Here is a 19,096-nt window from a genome sequence, read left to right as displayed (position 1 = left end):
AGAAATGTAGATTGAGGAGTAGACACAGGTCATAAAGCTGGTGGCACAATCTGAACTCCAAACAAGCTCTACCCAGTGCACTAGACTGCCTCTCAGGTGCTGTTTTATTTTATTGTATGTTCAGAGGTAGAAAACTATTCAATAAAGAATTTAGTATTTTAATATATGTTTTTCAAACACATCTAAACTGTAATTTAACAAAAACAGGTATAAACATATGTACATATATAATATCAAGCTTTAATTTCTGTAGACCCTGGTACAGTTCTTTCTCACAAAAAGACCATAAAATATGTTATTGCTTAATAGACTAAATGAAAAGTAGTGTTTTGTGAAGACTTCATTAAATATCATCTAATCCTCCTTGCTTTCTAATTGAAAGAAGTAACTGTAATTTTAAAAATAGATTAAACTTGGGGCGCCTTGGTGCCTCAGTCGGTTAGACGTCTGACTTCGGCTCAGGTCATGACCTCACAGTTTGTGAGTTTGAGTCCCGTGTCGGGCTCTGTGCTGACAGCTCAGAGCCTGGAGCCTGCTTCAGATTCTGTGTCTCTCTCTCTCTCTCTGCCCTCCCCTGCTCGTGCTCTATCTCTCTGTCTCTCTCTCAAAAAATAAACAATACCAACACAACAGAAATAAAAGCAATAATAAGAGAATATTATGAGCAATTATATGCCAATAAAATGGGTAATCTGGAAGAAATGGACAAATTCCTAGAAACATATACACTACCAAAACTGAAACAGGAAGAAATAGAAAATTTGAACAGACCCATAACCAGGAAGGAAATTGAATTAGTAATCAAAAATCTGCCAAAAAACAAGAGTCCAGGGCCAGATGGCTTTCCAGGCGAATTCTACCAAACATTTAAGGAAGAGTTAACACCTATTCTCTTGAAACTGTTCCAAAAAATAGAAATGGAAGGAAAACTTCCAAACTCTTTCTATGAAGCCAGCATTACCTTGATTCCAAAACCAGACAGAGACCTCACTAAAAAGGAGAACTATAGACCAGTTTCCCTGATGAACATGGATGCAAAAATCCTCAACAAGATATTAGCCAACCGGATCCAAAAATACATTTAAAAAATTATTCACCACAACCAAGTGGGATTTATACCTGGGATGCAGGGCTGGTTCAATATCTGCAAAACAATTAATGTGATTCATCACATCAATAAAAGAAAGGGCAAGAACCATATGATCCTCTCAACTGATGCAGAGAAAGCATTTGACAAAATACAGCATCCTTTCTTGATAAAAAACCCCAAGAAAGTAGGGATAAAAGCATACTTCGAGGTCATAAAAGCCGTATATGAATGACCCAATGCTAATATCATCCTCAATGGGGAAAAATTGAGAGCTTTCCCCCTAAGGTCAGGAACAAGACAGGGATGTCCGCTCTCACCACTGTTATTCAACATAGTATTGGAAGTCTTAGCCTCTGCAATGAGACAACACAAAGAAATAAAAGGCATCCAGATTGGCCAGGAGGAGGTCAAACTTTCACTCTTTGCAGATGACATGATACTCTATATGGAAAATGCAAAAGATTCCATCAAAATACTGCTAGAATTGACTCATGAATTCAGCAAAGTTGCAGGATATAAAATCAATTCACAGAAATTGGTTGCATTCCTATACACCAACAATGAAGCAACAGAAAGAGAAATCAAGGAATCGATCCCATTTACAGTTGCACAAAAAACTGTAAAATACCTAGGAATAAATCTAACCAAAGAGGTGAAAAATCTACACACTGAAAACTTATAGAAAGCTTATGAAAGAAATTGAAGAAGACACAAAAATTAGAAAAAGATTCCAGGCTCCTGGATAGGAAGAACAAATATTGTTAAAATGTCAATACTGCCCAAAGCAATCTACATATTCAATGCAATCCCTATCAAAGTAACACCAGCATTCTTCACAGAGCTAGAACAAACAATTCGAAAATTTGTGTGGAACCAGAAAAGACCCTGAATAGCCAAAGCGATCTTGAAAAAGAAAACCAAAGCAGGAGGCATCATAATCCCAGACTTCAAGCTATACTACAAAGCTGTAATCATCAAGACAGTATGGTACTGGCACAAGAACAGACACTCAGATCAATGGAACAGAATAGAGAACCCAGAAATAGACCCACAAACGTATGGCCAACTAATCTTTGACAAAGCAGGAAAGAATATCCAATGGAATAAAGACAGTCTCTTCAGCAAGTGGTGCTGGGAAAACTGGACAGCGACATGCAGAAGAATGAACCTGGACCACTTTCTTACACCAGACACAAAAATAAACTCAACATGGATGAAAGACCTCAATGTAAGACAGGAAGCCATCAAAATCCTCAAGGAGAAAGCAGACAAAAACCTCTTTGATCTTGGCCACAGCAACTCCTTACTCAACATATCTCCAGAGGCAAGGGAAACAAAAGCAAAAATGAACTACTGGGACCTCATCAAAATAAAAAGCTTCTGCACAGTGAAGGAAACAATCAGCAAAACTAAAAGGCAACCAACAGAATGGGAGAAGATATTTGCAAATGACATAGCAGATAAAGGGGTAGTATCCAAAATCTATAAAGAACTTACCAAACTCAACACCCAAAAAACAAATAATCCAGTGAAGAAATGGGCAAAAGACATGAATTGACACTTCTCCAAAGAAGACTTCCAGATGGCCAACTGACACATGAAAAAATGCTCAACATCACTCATCATCAGGGAAGTACAAATCAAAACCACAATGAGATACCACCTCACGCCTGTCAGAATGACTAACATTAACAACTCAGGCAACAACAGATGTTGGCGAGGATGCGGAGAAAGGATAACCCTTTTACTCTGCTGGTGGGAATGCAAGCTGGTGCATCCACTCTGGAAAACAGTATGGAGGTTCCTCAAAAAACTAAAAATAGAACTACCCTACAACCCAGCAATTACACTACTAGGCATTTATCCACGGGATACAGGTGTGCTGTTTCGAAGGGACACATGCACCCCCATGTTTATAGCAGCACTATCAACAATAACCAAAGTATGGAAAGAGCCCAAATGTCCATCGATGGATGAATGGATAAAGAAGATGTGGTATATATACATACAATGAAGTGTTACTTGGCAATCAAAAAGAATGAAATCTTGCCATTTGCAACGATGTGGATGGAACTGGAGGGTATTATGCTAAGTGAAATTAGTCAGGGAAAGACAAAAATCGTATGACTTCACTCATATGAGGACTTATGAGACTCATAAATATGGAGAACAAACTGAAGGTTACTGGAGGGGTTGTGGGAGGGGGGATGGGCTAAATGGGTAAGGGGCACTAAGGAATCTACTCCTGAAATCATTGTTGCACTATATGCTAACTAATTTGGATGTAAAGTTTAAAAAATAAAAAAATTAAAAAATAAATAAACATTAAAAACCTTAAAAAAATAAACTTCAGTTGGAGGGGGACATTTGTAGGAGAGTTGGGGTAGGGTGGAGATTGTTGCACATAGGGGCAGGTGCTTAGGAAGCTGTGTGTTTATTGTACAAATTCTGTACATTCATATGCAGATGTCATTTTTCAATCAATAGATAGTATAAATACAATCATCAAAGGGAGTCTGTGGGAAAAAGGGAAGGGAAAAAGCTTTCTCTTCAGAAAAATTGGTTATTACTAGTACAGTAGAAAGTCCCAAGATCTGTTTCGGATAAATGTAAGAGGATTTCTGTAAATTAACCAGTAACCAGTACTAAATTAGACATTAAACTATAGGGTTTTAAAATCAGATAATCTAGGGATGCAAAATTTGAAATTAATCTGTGTTTCTGTGCATATGATTCAGTCTTGTGATGTGATATAAACATCTCTTTGAAATCTAGACATGACTCATAGAGCATAATCTCAATTTATACATGAAACTGCTTAATTTTAATATACTTGTGATCTTACGTATATGCAAAAATATTTTAATAGGTTAAGGAAATGGAAGGAATTCTAAAGAGAAGATATCCCAATTCTTTACCTGCTTTAATACTGGCTGCATCAGCAGCTGGTGATACAGTGGATAGAAATACAGTGGACTTTATGGAGAAAAGGATAAAAAAACTAGAGGCTGATTTGGAGGGCAAAGATGAAGAAGCAAAGAAAAGCCTTCGTACCATGGAACAACAGTTCCAGAAGATGAAGGTGGGTGCCATCTAGCCATGGACATGGGGCTCAGATCTCAAGGTTTCAGTATTGTGGGAGCTGGGCACTTCTTAGGTCTCATTTTAACAAATAATTTTAAACATCCTTCCCTGTAAAACCTTTACCATGCATGTCAGTAGATGCAAAAGAAACCTAGACCCATCCTATCTTTTTTGCTCTCCTTTATCTACTTCTTTTTATTTCAAGTTTAGAAAATCAAGCACAGTGTTCCTCTCAGTGATGCTAGAATTAGTGGTAATTAAGCTATGAAAAGGCAAGGTAAAACATGTCTGGTGTATATTCAGTATAAAATTGTTTTTTAGTTACCATGGGTGAAAATACTTTTTTGAGGGATGCCTGGGTGGTTCAGTCGGTTAAGCAGCCCTTTCTTGATTTTGGCTCAAGTCATGATCTCAAGGTTCATGAGATCAAGCCCCATGTTGGGATCTTGCACTGTGGTGTGGAGCCTGCTTGGGATTCTCTCTCTCTCTCTCTCTGCCTCTCCTATCCCTGTTTGTGCACGTGCTCTCTCTCTCAAATAAACATTAAAAAAAAAAAAATACTTTCTTGAAATTTCCCTAGACAAGAGGGAGGAAATGAGACAGAAGAGTATCTTTGGAGTAGAGCAGGGAGCAGGGCAATGTTGGTTGAAAATGTCTTATTTTCTGAGTTTTTTAATCCTTTGTGAGGAATGAATCAGAAAATACAAGTAGTAGGATGACCAAGTATGAAAGAAGATGTGATATTTAATTTACTTTTAAAAATTTGTTTAGCACACAGTTTCTGCAGTAATTCTTGCTAGATGCTTTCACGAACATTTTAGTTCATCCTGCATCATCTTTCCAATCACCAGTGAGAAACAGATATTGCTACTCTGCTTCACAGATGAGGGAACGGATGTTCACAATTTAACTTCTTGCCTGAGGTGCTATTGCTGGTGAGTGACAGAGGCCTCAAATCCACAGGCCACAGATTTCTATCTTGAGAGAAGCAACAGATGATAGAATATTAGATTCCAGAAACAGTAAAAGGTTGAAAACCTGGAAGTACATTGGCCTGCTAGCTAACTTAAGGTCATGTCAAGGAAGTTGGCTTTACTTTATTTCATACTTTCAAATCTCTCAGCCCCCTACCTGGTTTTCTTTGTTCTCCTGTCCTAAATTCCAAGGCGTACTTCTCTTTTAACTACCCTCTTTTCAACCATACTTACCTCCCTTACCTTCTGCTCCAGCTCACCCATCTCTTCCTCTGCTCCTCCTCTCACACAGATCTGTGTTTGTGAGGAGGTGGCATAGTTGAGAGAGGAGAGCTGTCACGGGTGTCTAGGTGTCTGATCCTGGGAATTTGCTCGGTGCTACTTGGCAATCCTCTTGCTGTGACTGATCAGTTTCTTCCATTCCCCTAAAACTCACCACAGACCTCCTTCCATCAGGTTCATGTGACCCCCACACCACCTTTAGCAGACTGCCTCCTATCCATAGGAGACTGTGGCATGATGGAAAACACACAGGCTTTCTAGGGTCAGACCAACCTCCAGTCCCCAGACCAGACTTTACACTAGTTACTTTACCCTCTGAGCCTCTGTCTCCTCATATGTAAGAGGAGTTGTTATCTACAACTGACTTATTGCCAAGTATGCCACTTTTTCTCCTGAATTTCTTTCACTTCCTCTGTTCCTTTTCATCACCGTGTTACTCGGCTGCCATCATTAAGAAACAATGACCTGGATAACTATTGTAATCTCCTGACTAGTTTACACATACCCACATCACTCCATCCTCTAATCAGCTCTTGATGCTAAAGCCAAAATTATATTTTCATATCTGTGTCTTATACACATACACACACACACACACACACACACACACACACACACACACCCCTACCTTTATTTATATCCCTCAATAACTTCCTGTTCCTCTTAGGTTAAATAAATGACCTATAAATCCATGTATAGCCACACCCCTCTTGCTGTCCAGTGTGTTCTCTCACTGTGCTTTCTCATCCAGTCATATGTGTTTCTCCTACTTGCCATGTTTCCTGCAGCCACAGAAGTTTGTACACTTACCTCTGACTGGTATGCTCTGCCCACCTCTTTCAGTTGAGATGTTCCTGCCCTTTAGCTCTTAATCCAAGCATTGCTACCCCAGTGAAACCTTCGTGGACTCCCTGGTAGACAAATTATCTTATAGGCACTTTCCATGCACTTCTCCATTGTCTCTACCATGTTCACAGCTGTTTCGATTGGATCATGAGTGATCTCTCTCCCCATCTAGCTTCTGGACTTCGTGATGGCTGGAACTGTTCTGCTTTTACTCACCATTGTGTTCCGTCATTCAAGACACAGAGTAGATGTTAAAATATTTTAATTAGTTAATCCTTAATTCATAGGATATTGGGAGGATTGAGTGGCAAAATATATGTAAAGCCCCACGGCCTTATGTGGAGTGTAGCAAACATTCAATAAGTGATTATAGTAATTACAGCTACTATTAACATTCCAGTGACCACATAGAGGCTAGAATTCCAACCCTCTACCTGATTTTTATATATCTAAATCTCTTCACCCTGATTTTTCTCTTTTTGTGCTTCCTTAGCCCGTCCCATTCCTGTCTCTGCTCACTCTTTATCACTTCTTCCTTTCATTCTGGTTCCCAGTACACACCAAGCATTAGATTGCCTTTGCAGGTGTTCTTCCTCCTTCCGTAATGTCCCTGCTTCCACTTATCCCCAAATTTACATTCCTCTCTCAAGCCCAAACCTAAATGTGCTCCCTCTATTCACTCTTCCCCCTTCTCTCAGGCACACGGGGAGCCTCGTCCTCTTTGCACCATATTCATAGGCCCATTATCACAGTTACCATAGGACACTGAAATTTTCCATCACTCTCCTGACCAGGCTATAAACTGTTTGAAGGCATGAGCTGGACTTCTTTATCTCTAGAATCTGGTACAGTGCCTGGCACACAGTGGTAGCTCAATAAATATTCATTGAATGAATGAACACTGTTGTGCCCCCTCTGCAGAGTAACCTGCTTAGGTTATTTTGTTTATAATAATAAAGCTGCAGTGTGACAAATCCAAGCTGACTTACTCCCTATGAGATTCCTAAATTGATACTAGCAAGTTGAAAATGGGCTATCTCTTAAAGATTTCAGCGCCCCCGATATCTTTCCCTGTTTATCCTCAGAGTATAGTTTGTCAGTTTGCATAGAGAAAGGTACACAATAATAGGTTTGATTGTGATACTTAAAATAAGTTTTGGGGTGTACAGAAACATGTTATATAATGTTTATAAAGCAACACGTTAATTATGAAATTATACAACATATTGAGAACATATAACGTTATGCTCTTTAAAGATTAGGACTTCAGCCCATTGGACTGACTCAGGGAACAGAGCTAGAAGCATCAGAACATGTAATGAATGCCTGAATGAAGGAATAGGTAGGACCTAGTAGAATGCTGGGCTTTGGGAACAAGTGACATGCTTAGCAGTGGTTTGACGTTACATGGATTCCTTTCTGCAGATCCAGTATGAACAGAGACTAGAGGAGCAGGAGCAGCTACTTGCCTGCAAATTGAAGGAAGCACCCCAGAACCAGCCTGACAGCTCCTCCAGGGTTGAAGCACTAGAGAAGGAGCTCGGCGACATCAAGGAAGCCCATCAAATCACTGTAAGAAACCTTGAAGCTGAAATAGACATTCTTAAACATCAGAATGCTGAATTGGAACTCAAGAAAAGCGATAAAGATGGTAACGATTTCCAGTCTATAGAACTCCAGGTAGAACAGGCTCATGCTAAAGCTAAACTGGTGCGACTCAACGAGGAGCTGGCTGCGAAGGGGAGAGAAATACAAGACCTTTCAAAAACTGTGGAGAGGCTCCAGAAGGAGAGAAGGATGATGCTGTCTAATCAGAACTCTAAGGGTAGAGAGGAAGTGACTGCAAAAAGGGGGAAGAAAGATGGTTTGCATTCAGGTAAAGGAAGTGCTAACGCATTCCCTGGAACCCTGGATGGCAAGCGTTACCAACCACACACTTTTACTGATTCCCATGTTTCAGAGGTTTTACAAGAAAACTGCAGATTGAAAAATGAACTGGAGAGATTAATTGTGGAGAGGAATGAGCTGAAGATGAAATCTGAAGCAGCAGTGACCCAATTTGAAAATTCCATGAAAAGGTAAAATGTGAATTTGTAAATAAATATATGGGGATATAAAAAGATAAAAATGCCAAAATTATGAGATAGATTTCCTCTAGATTATCAATTTTACCCTCAACTGAATTCATCATCAAATTTTATGAAGTTGTATTGCATTGCTAAGCATAGATCTCTTTCAGAGTAGGATCCTCTACCTGTTGAAGGGCAGATCCTGATAAGCCTGAATCTCTGTGTCAGCCCAAACCATGTGCTTGGGCTGACTGATCTTGTCTTTCTGCAGTTTTCCAGATGGTGTTAATAAGCTGACCCGCTGGGCCTTCTTATAAATGAATGTCATCATTTATGACTGCCATGGGCAGACTGCAGAAAACTGCTATTATTAAAACTAGCTGACATTCTAAGAGGAAAGGTCCTCTTTTCCAAAATAACTCTTAAAGTTAATCTAGTGATCACATCCATTTCCATTCATGCCTTAAAGAACTTTTGTGTTCATTCCTTCTCAGAATCACCAGGTACTGTCTACTGTCTTTCCTCTGAGCCTTCTAACATGCTCAGATCTTTTTGTCCATCATCAAACCAAGCAAGTCTCTACTCATCTTTCTGTCAGGAACACTTTTCCACAAGTAGCGTCTTATTTGCAACTCACTTCCTCTTAACCGGGACTCTTATCCTCAGCACTCTTTTAAATGTGATCTCTCAGTAGTGCTCTTTCCTGGTCCAGTGGTGTTTTCTCCATTTTCATTCTCCTTGACATTGTTCTTTCTTGAAATGGTTTCCTCCCATAACCTCCATGACTCACACTAGGGAGTGTGACTAGTACGCCTCTCCTGTACCTTTAACCGACTCCTGACTCTTCATTCTCCTTCCACAAAAACCAGACTTCTACCAGGGTTTATTTTCAACTTTCTGTTTATTCTCTGTTCTTTATCCATTGCTAAATTCATGTATTCTTATGGCTTCTATGAACCACGAACCCGATTTACTTTTCAAGGCTGTTTTCTTCCCTGAGCAGAGATGTTAAATCTACTGGGGTTTTTTGGATTATTCCTCTTGGACTCAGTAGTATCTCAAATTTTATTCCTTTTTTTACCTATAAACTAGCTCCCCTCACAGCTTCCCCATCTCCATCTAGCACCATATTTTTTCAGTTGTCAAGTCCAGCTTTTACTTCCTTTATTTCTTGGGCTCACAGTTTATGGGGGTGCTTCCTTATAAATAGGTCTCCTTTCACTTTCTACCTTACTGTAGTGCAGCCTTAGTTGCTTTACTACAGCATCCCACCCTAATCTCCCTGATTTTAGTTTCTGTCTCCCCTAATCATTTTGCTTAAAAACCATTAATATTCTTAAATATCCCTGTGTTTGAGTTACTCTGCCCTCCACTGAATCCCAGCTTCCTGAAGTATCACGACTAACTTACTCCATGTGGCTTCTCAAGTGCCATCACCATTACAAGACTTCTGTGTGGGCCTTAGTTGCTGAAGGTCTTTTACTACATTTTGCTCGTTCATGTTTCAAGTGCTACCTCTTCCACAAAATATCTCCTAGAGCCTCTCAGGAAATTTCCTGCTCTCACTTCCAGCTCCTCCATAACTTATATACCATGTGCCAGTATTGAATATCAAGAAAGCACTAATCAGACAGTGCCTAGTAACTCCTTGAGAACTGATATAAGATTATACTTCTTTGCAACGTGGTAAAGGAGCAGAGTGAGCATAGCAAGCACCGGACAAATGCTTATTGAATGATGGGCAGCTGTGTCTGAATGCTTCCAGATTGAAACCTTGTGTTTTTAGTTCTCAATGTGATAATAAAAATAAAGCTATTTGGAAAGAATTGCATTCTTTCCTAGAAAAAATTGAAATTTATCCTATAAATTTTCCTATATATAATTTATAATTTTTTAGTATTGCTTAATCTGTTTTTCAAGCAGCTCTGGGCCTGATAAGTAAAGAATAACCTTTCCTAATCCCAGATTTAGGCCAGTGGGGTATTTTGTTTATTTGGTTTTTTGTTTTTTACTTTAGTTCAGTTGTGTCATAAGTGCTTTAGAGTTTTATGCTTTTCCATACTGTTTCCATGAATAAATGTTCATATAGTCAAATAAGCAGCTGATAAATTTGTTTATAGCAACAGTGAGTCACTAAATATATCTGCTTTGAATAAAATCCTATCATTTTTTGGGGTGTGTGGGTAGCTCAGTCAGTTGAGCATTTGACTTCAGCTCAGGTCATGATCTCACAGTTTGTGGGTTCGAGCCCCACATTGGGCTCTGTGCTGAACACTTGCTCAGAGCCTGGAGCCTGCTTCAGATTCATTCTCTCTCTCTCTCTCTCTCTCTCCCTCCCCCTCAATCTCTCTCTCTCTCAAAAATAAGTAAACATTGGGGCGCCTGGGTAGCTCAGTCAGTTAAGTGTCCAGTTTCAGCTCAGGTCGTGATCTCACGGTTCGTGAGTTCGAGCCCCGCATCCGGCTCTATGCTGACAGCTCAGAGCCTGGAGCCTGTTTCAGATTCTGTGCCTCCCTCTGTCTGCCCCTCCGCTGCTTGCACTCTGTCTCTCACATTGTCTCAAAAATAAATAAACATTAAAAATAAATAAATAAACAAACATTTAAAAATAATAATAGGGGCTCCTGGGTGGCTCAGTCGGTTGAGCTTCTGACTTTGGCTCAGGTCATGATCTCGCAGTCAGTGAATTCAAGTCCCGCATCAGGCTCTATGCTGACAGCTCAGAGCCTGGAGCCTGCTTCAGATTCTGTCTCCTTCTCTCTCTGCCCCTCCCCCACTTGTGCTCTCTCTCTGTCTTCAAAAATAAATAAACGTAAAAAAAATTTTTTTTTAAATAAAAAAGTAAATAAACAAAAGAAGATAAAATATTAGGCCCTTGCTTTAAATCCAGACAGAACATTCAGAACCTTCCATTCTCTCAGAAAGTACAGCCCCAGGCTAGGGATCCAGTGGAAGGCCCAGATTTTGAGGTCTAACACTGTGCTGGGCTTGAACCCCAGCTCTGCAACTTCCTAATCTGAACTCCAGAGACATCACTCTTTCCAAAACTCAACTCTGCCCTTATAAAATTCAGTAAATAATAGTGAGCTCATGGTGTGGTTGTAAGAACTCACAAGCAATAATGTATAAAGCACCTGACAAAGTGCAGTAAGTAATGGTGTTCTTTCCCTATGCCTCTTTAATTTCCAAGCTTCCTACACTATTTTTATGCTAACTCTGAATTGAAGAGCTGTTTTTATGTGTGATTTTGTTTGATTTGCTCTACAGGGTCAAGGAAGATACTGCAGCACACATTGCATCTCTCAAAGCATCTCATCAGAGGGAAGTAGAGAAACTCCTTTGCCAAAATGCAGTAGAAAATTCTTCTTCCAAAGTAGCTGAACTAAATCGTAAAATAGCAACTCAAGAGGTAGACAACTTTAACAAACTTTCCTTGGCTTTAAAATTATTTTTTTCAGGACTGTTAACAGAACATTTAACTTCACTTTTTAGTAGAAATGAGAAAATATTGACTTGATTTTTTTTTAGTAGGAGAGGATGCCGTTACCATTTAACTATTCTACTTTAAAACTATTCTCTCTAAATAAGTGGTTTCACAGTTTTGTCCCTGTATTTCTCAAATAGTTCTTCTCCTAAGTCATTTGTAACAAATGGTAGAAGTATGGTCAATCACATTTTGTGGTTGAGAACTGAGTACTTGAACTTGAATGTTGAATCATTTCCCTCTACCCAAGTCCCAGCTGACAAGTAATTATCCTAGTCATTCTCTTGCCCATTTATCTTTCATTCATTAAACAAATAATGATTCGGGGTCTATAGACAATGAAGCACTAGGGATAAAATAATGAACAGAGATATGCACACAGCTTGTAGCCATTATGAAACAGTCTTCTTAGAATTATGACAGAATATGCTGAAAGCTTATCCACATTTCTTTAAAAAAGTGTATCTTCCTTTTTGGTTAGTGTGTATATCTTCAAGGAATATCTATGATTATCTACTGTGATGGTAGCAAGTTGAAAAAAACAGCATTAAAATAGAATTTGTATCTGCAACTTACTTTCAAATGGTGTATCCCAGGAAAAGAAAGAAAAATAAGGCAAATATGGCAAAAATGTTAGCAGTTGGTAAATCAAATTAAAGAATATAGGTCCACTGTGTTCTTTTCTCTAGGTTTTAATTTTTAAAAACAAGCTGAGGGAGAAAGACTTCAAGAAACAATTATCTTACCATTATTTCTCCCTTTAATAATCATTTAATAGTATCTTGATTAAAAACAAATTGCTCAACTAAGAAGTTTAAGTATGGACTGGGTATTAGATATTATGAGATTATTGTAAATTTTTTAGGCATAAAAATGTTGTTGGGTGGCTTAGCCAGTTAAGCATCCAACTCTTGATTTGGGCTCAGGTCATGATCTCATGGGGTCGAGCCCCAAATTATAGTTCTGCACTGAGTGTGGGATTCATTCTCTCCCTTTCTCTCTGCCTCTCCTACTCATGGATGTGCGTGCGCACACACACACACACACACACACACACACACACACACACACACACACACTTTCTCTTTCAAAATAAATAAACATTAAAGAAAATGCTGTTGTGGTTTTGTGAGATGTCCTTGTAAGAAGATGCATGTTGAAGCATTTGGGGTATTTTAGTGTGAAATGAGGTCTGTAATTTAAATTCAAACAAAGAACTTTGACTATTTTAATATTTCAATGAGAAAGTGCTTTTTATTTTTTTTTTAACATTTATTTTTGAGAGAGCGCGCGCGCGAGCATGAGTGGGGGAGGGGCAGAAAGAGGGAGAGACACAGAATCCGAAGCAGGCTCCAGGCTCTGAGCTGTCAGCCCAGAACCCATGAACAGCGACATCATGACCTGAGCCCAAGTCGGACACTTAACCGACTGAGCCACCCAATCTTTGTACAGCAGTTGCAGATAACTTCTCTGGTTTTTTTCCCCATAGGAGTAGGGTGTCAGTGGGCAGTATAAACATTATATCAAGTTATTATATATTATGTAGTTGGGAGAGGTGGGAAAAGTAGTGTCATTATGCCATAGTGCCTGCCCTAAGTGTTACTTTCCCAGAGTTCTAAACATAATATTGTAAATTATAAGTTAAATGGAAGTCAGCATAGTCTGATGGTAAAAACAGTAAAAGTATTAGAGGTAATAGATGCATATTTTCCTAAGTTTTAAGATCCTTGATGAAAGTATCTATTTCAGGTTGCCAAAAAAATATAAGCATGACATTTATTTCATGCTTATTAATAGGCTTGTGCTATTATTCTACTTAATCACAAAGTAATAAAGACAGTATTGGCTATCTTCAAAATGCTTAGACTTTACAGAGGTTTATTTTAAAAGGTATTTTTCAGGCCTTCAGAAGAAAAGTATTAGAGATAAAGAAGCCACGTAGTTACACAGCCATTATTTGTCATACATGTGATACTTTCCATTAAATATTGAAAGAAAATAATGACTGTATTCAATCAGCTTAATTTATTCAATGAACTTGATTCCTGTGACATTTTATTTTTGTTAGAATTTGGTAATTTAAAAATATTAGGATTTTTTTTTGCTACAAAAACACGTCATTAGTTGGCTTTCTGATATTTTTCAAATAATGTTTGAGAAGACTTCTATTAACTCAGTACTTCTAACATAATTTCATAGGTACTTCTAAAACATTTCCAAAATCAAGTTAACGAACTGCAGGGTAAACAGGAGTCTCTGGTAGTTTCTCAAGTTCGAGAAGAAATCTTACAGAAAGAGGTAAGAAGTAACAAAAATATTGTACTAAAAACCTGTTTCTTAGCCATTTCAATCATATTCTTATTTTTGTATTAATTTTTGTTAACTTAAATGTATAAATGGAAATAACCTGAAAGTATCACATCAAAAAAATAATAACTTGTTTATGGTAAGTCTGCTTTGCCCAGATGAAACTCTTCAAGGGGTAAATAAGTTTCTTATATATTTGTATTTGATTTTGAGATTTTTCTGGGCAGTGGGGAAATAGGGAAAAGGGCATTTGGTTCTTTTGATTGTTTTAGGAGGAAAAATTGGATGGTTAAGGTCATTTTTGTATTAAGTATTTGATACTGTTAAGAAATAACTAAAGTAGTCATTACAGTGATGCTGGATCCCCAGTAACATTATAGGAGATAGATCTTTCTGGAAACTCACCGTTTTTATTACTCTAAGATCGCATTGATTCTAGAAAGTGTACAACACCAGACAACTGTGCATTCCATTCTTTGAAGTGTATCCACCACATTTTATTATTCAAGAATTTATTAAACCATACAGGAAAAACATAATTGCATTATGAAAAGATTAATATAAAAATACTCCACAGTTACATAACTGTCAATTTAAAAAATCGTGTTTCAGTAATTGAAAGGCTGTGGTTCAACATGTGCATTCTTTTCAGTGTTTAAGATGTACATAAACTTTGTTGTATAAGCAATAAGTTAACAGAACTTCACAGACCTAAGGTAAAATTTTGGGGAAAAGCAATAAAAGGAAGTATGTTCTAATGTTTGCAAGATAAAGATTAAGGTCACTTTTAGTTAAGTTACAGTGTGTTCTTAGTTTAAGAATAGCTAAAATAGTTTGGAAATAAAAAAGCTGCAATACATGATTTTCAAGCCTATTTACTAGAAAACTAAAACACTCCATCTTTTGAATGAAATGACAATCTGCCTTTCAATAAGCAGTATATCTATAATAGTTATGTTAACAGGGCTTATTTATTCCCACTACTGATAACCTCCTGAGGGTCCTCAAAGGGATTTTCTCTTAGGCTGATGGGAACAGCTCATTTTCCCACCCCTACACTAGCTCCCAGATTGTTCAGGCTGCCATTTCCACTGGCTTCGAAACCCTCTGGGCAGCAAAGTAGGCAGTCATTGAGTTCATCTATTGTGTTTCCCTTCTCTCATGAATCACCATCGTGCAGTGCTGTTAAGTTGATGTTTGAAAACAGTTTCATATGTCCTCGGTTGTTCTGGTTGTTTAAGAAAGGAGGGTAAACCCCTGTCTCTTTTTGACCACAGAGAAACTACAATATACATCTTTTAACACTAGCAAATTCTGTTTTATTTGGTTACTGCTTGTTTGTAATGCATCTCTGCCTTTCTACCTCTACTCTATCTACCTTTCCATTTATTTGTATCTACTTCCATTATCAATGTCTTGTAGATTTAAGTGTAGAAATCTTTCACCTTCTTGTTTAAATTCACTTTTAAGTATTATCCTGTTTTTTGATACTTTTTGAATGGTAGCATTTTCTTTTTTAGGTAGTTCATTATTGATGTACAGAAACAGTACTGATCTTTGTTAATTTTGTATCATGCAACTTTACTGAATTCACTGATTAGATCTAACAGTTTTTTGGTGGAGTCTTTAGAATTTTCTATATATAAAATCATGTCACCTGCAAATAGAGACTATTTTAATTCTTTCCTATCCTGATGCCCTTTATTTTTCTTGCCTGATTGCTCTGGCTAGGGCCTTTTGTACTATAATGAATCGGAGTAGTGAGAGTGAGCACCCTTGTATTGTTTGTGAACTTAGAAAAAAGCTTTCAAGCTTTAGCCATTGAATATGATATTAGCTGTGGATTTATCATATAGTGTATTATTGTATTGAGGTACATTCCTTCTATACCTAATTTAATAGCTTTTATCATGAACAGATGTTAAATTTTATCAAATTTTTTTTCTGCATCTATTGAGATGGTAATATTATTTGTTTCTTCATTCTATTATTACCTTGTAATGTATTACCTTGATTTTTGTATGTTGAACCATCTTGCATCCCAGAGATAAATTTCACTTGATCATGGTGAATATTTTTAATTCACTGTTGAATTCAAATTGCTAGTATTGTATTTAGAAGTTTTTCATTTATGTTCATCAGAAATAGTGGTCTGTAGTTGTCTGACAGTGTTTTTGGCTGGTTTGTAAAATGAATTTGGAAGTGTTCCCTCTCTTCTGTGTTTTGGAAAAGTTTGAAGAGGATTAGCATTAATTCTTTAAATGTTTGGTAAAATTCACTTATGAAGCCATCTGGTCCTGGACTGTTCTTTTTTGGGAGATTTTTTATTATGGATTCAGTCCCCTTAGTAGTAATTGACTGTTCGGATTTGGGTTTTTTTTTTTTCCTGATTCAGTCTTGTTATGTTGTATGTGTCTAAGAATTTTTCCATTTCTTCTAGGTTGTGCAGTTTGTTGGCATATAGTTCATAGTAGCCTTTTGTGATCTTTTGTATTTCCATGGTATCTGTTGTAATGTCTCCTTTATCATATATAATTTCATTGATTTGAGTCCTCATTTTTCCTTGGTTAATCTAGCCAAAGATTTGTCAATGGACAAATGTCAATGTCAATGTCTGTCCTTTCAAAGAACGAATTCTTAGTTTTGTTCATCTTTTCTATTATTTTCCTGTTCTTGGTTTTGTTCATTTTTGCTCTGATCCTTCTCTCTTCTACCTGTGGGCTCAGCTTGTCATTCTTTTTCTGGTTCCTTAAGTGTAAACTTAAATTGTTTATTTGAGGCCTTCTTGATTTTTAATGTGTGAATTGCTGTGAATTTCCATCTTTGAGTTGCTTTTGCTACATCCCATTAATTTTGGTTTCTTGTGTGTTTCCATTTTTGCTTGTCTCAAGACACATTATTTCCCCTTTAATTTCTTCTTTGACCCATTTGGTTGTTAAGGAGAATCATGTTTAATTTCCATGTATTCATGAGTTTTCCAGTTTTCCTTATCACTGCCGATTTTCACACCATTGTGGTCAGAGAATATAGTTGGTATGATTTCAGTCTTCTTGCATGTGTAAGTTTTATTTTGTGGCCTATCATACAGTCTATCCTTGAAAATATTCCATGTGCACTTGAGAAGAATGTTTATTCTGCTGTTGCCAGATTCAGTGTTGTGTATGTGTCTATTATATCCATTTGGTCTATAGTGTTCAAATTTGCTATTATTCACTGCCTGGATGATTAATGTGTTGTTGAGAGTTGGGTATGAAGTCCCCAACTGTTATTGTATTGCTGTTTATTTCTTCTTCTGGCTCTGTTACTTGGCTCTCTGAAGTTGAGTGCAAACGCAATTACTATGTCATCTTCTTGGATTGATATTGACCTCTTCATCATTATGTAATGACCTTTTTTTGTCTCTTTTTACTGTCAGTCTATGTGTGCCTTTAAGACTAAGGTGAGTCTCTTTCAGGTAATATATCATTAGATCTTACTCATCCATTCAACCATTCTGTTGATTGGATAATTTAATCCATTTACATTTAAAGCAGTTATTGATAGGTAATGACTTATCACCATTTTGTTGATTATTTTCTGGCTGTTTTGTAGGTCCATTTTTCATTGTTTCATATCCTGGTATCTTTTTTGTGTTTTGATGTCTTTTGGTATCAGTATGCTTTAACTTCTCTTATTTTGTGTAAATACTATAGGTTTTTCCCTAATGGTTACCATGAGGCTTATATAAAATATCTTCAAATTATAATACCTTATTTTAAATTGATAACTTCAATAAAATTCCTAAACTTTACACTTTTCTCCTTTCCCTCACATTTTAGGTTATTTATGTTACAGTTTACCTGTATTTTATATCCTGTAATTTATAGCAGATTATTATAGTTATGGTTATTTTTATCCCTTTTGTCTTTTAATTTTTAAACTACAGTTGTATGTGGATTACACACCACTGTTATCATGTTATACAATCTAACTTTGATTATATATTTACCATTACCAGTGAGTTTTACACTAACTTCTTATGTTTTTACAATGTTAATTTTCTTTTATTTATACTTAAAGAGCTCCTGTTAGCACTTTTTGTAAGGCAGGTCTAGTGGTGAAGAACTCGCTCAGCTTTTATTTGTTCAAAAAAGTCAGTTTTAGCCATTGTTGCTTTAAATATACTCTGTCCTTTTCTCTTTCTCTTGTTGTGGAATTACCATAATGCAGATACTACTTGTTTTGATTGTGTCCCATACGTCTCATAGGCTTTTTCATTCTTTTTGCTCTTTTGACTGTATAATTTTAAATGACTTGTCTTTTAGATCACTGGCTTTCTTCTGTATGGTCAAGTCCCTATTGAATTCTTCTATACAGTCATTGTATTCTTCAGCTCTGGTATTTCTGTTTTGGGGTATTTTTTTCATGGTTTTTATTTCTTTGTTGAACTTCTTGTTTTGTTCATGCATGGTTTTCCTAATTTTGTTTAGTTGTCTGTATGTTCTTGTAGTTGTGTAAACTTTTTAAGGAGGATTATTCTGAATTCTTTGATCATAGAGTTCACAGATCTCTATTTCTTTAGGGTTAGTTTATTGGAGCTTTCTTTTCTTTGGTGGTGTCAGATTTTCAGATCCTTGGTTCCTTTGGTTGGTGTCTGTATTTGAGTAAGTAGTCTCCTCTTCCAGACTTTACAGATTCACTTTGGCATAAACAGTGTTCAACAGTCAGTGCACTTTGGGTTTCTGGATGTGTCTGGTGGTGATGTCCTTGGGCAGGGGTGGCTTGCTGTCAGGGTTTGTTTTTTGGCCAAGGCTACTGCCCAGGTAGCTACTGCCCAAGACCTCACTCTCTGAGGTCAAGAGTGGGGAGGTGTCACTAGTTGAATATAGTTGGATAGAAATTTTGGCTTGGTTCCCTGCCTAATAAGTCTTTAGGAAGGACTTCATGGTTGCCCAGCTTCTCTCGTAAGGTTTTTATTAGA

At 37.2% G+C, this 19,096-nt stretch overlaps 1 protein-coding gene across 4 annotated transcripts in view; it reads left to right on the top strand.

Moving 5' to 3' along the window:
• The window catches only part of CEP162 (centrosomal protein 162), a 120,037-nt gene that overhangs the window by 78,410 nt on the left and 22,531 nt on the right, over positions 1-19,096 (top strand). Inside the window, exons 22-26 of one of the 4 annotated variants that reach the window (XM_086707347.1) lie at positions 3,960-4,172; positions 7,702-7,927; positions 8,237-8,354; positions 11,613-11,754; positions 14,029-14,127. In XM_086707347.1, coding sequence (XP_086563473.1) covers positions 3,960-4,172; positions 7,702-7,927; positions 8,237-8,354; positions 11,613-11,754; positions 14,029-14,127 — 798 coding nt within the window. Of the gene's footprint in view, positions 1-3,959; positions 4,173-7,701; positions 8,355-11,612; positions 11,755-14,028; positions 14,128-19,096 lie in introns of all 4 variants that reach the window. The other 3 variants (XM_086707345.1, XM_025925665.2, XM_086707346.1) reach the window with 3 other exon arrangements.

Source organism: Puma concolor, chromosome B2, assembly GCF_028749965.1.
Source record: "Puma concolor isolate L17-30 chromosome B2, mPumCon1.1.hap2, whole genome shotgun sequence".
In the NCBI taxonomy this organism is placed as follows: Eukaryota; Metazoa; Chordata; class Mammalia; order Carnivora; family Felidae; genus Puma; species Puma concolor.
The sequence above is the reverse complement of the archived record's forward strand: the minus strand, read 5'-3'. Positions and strand labels throughout refer to the sequence as shown.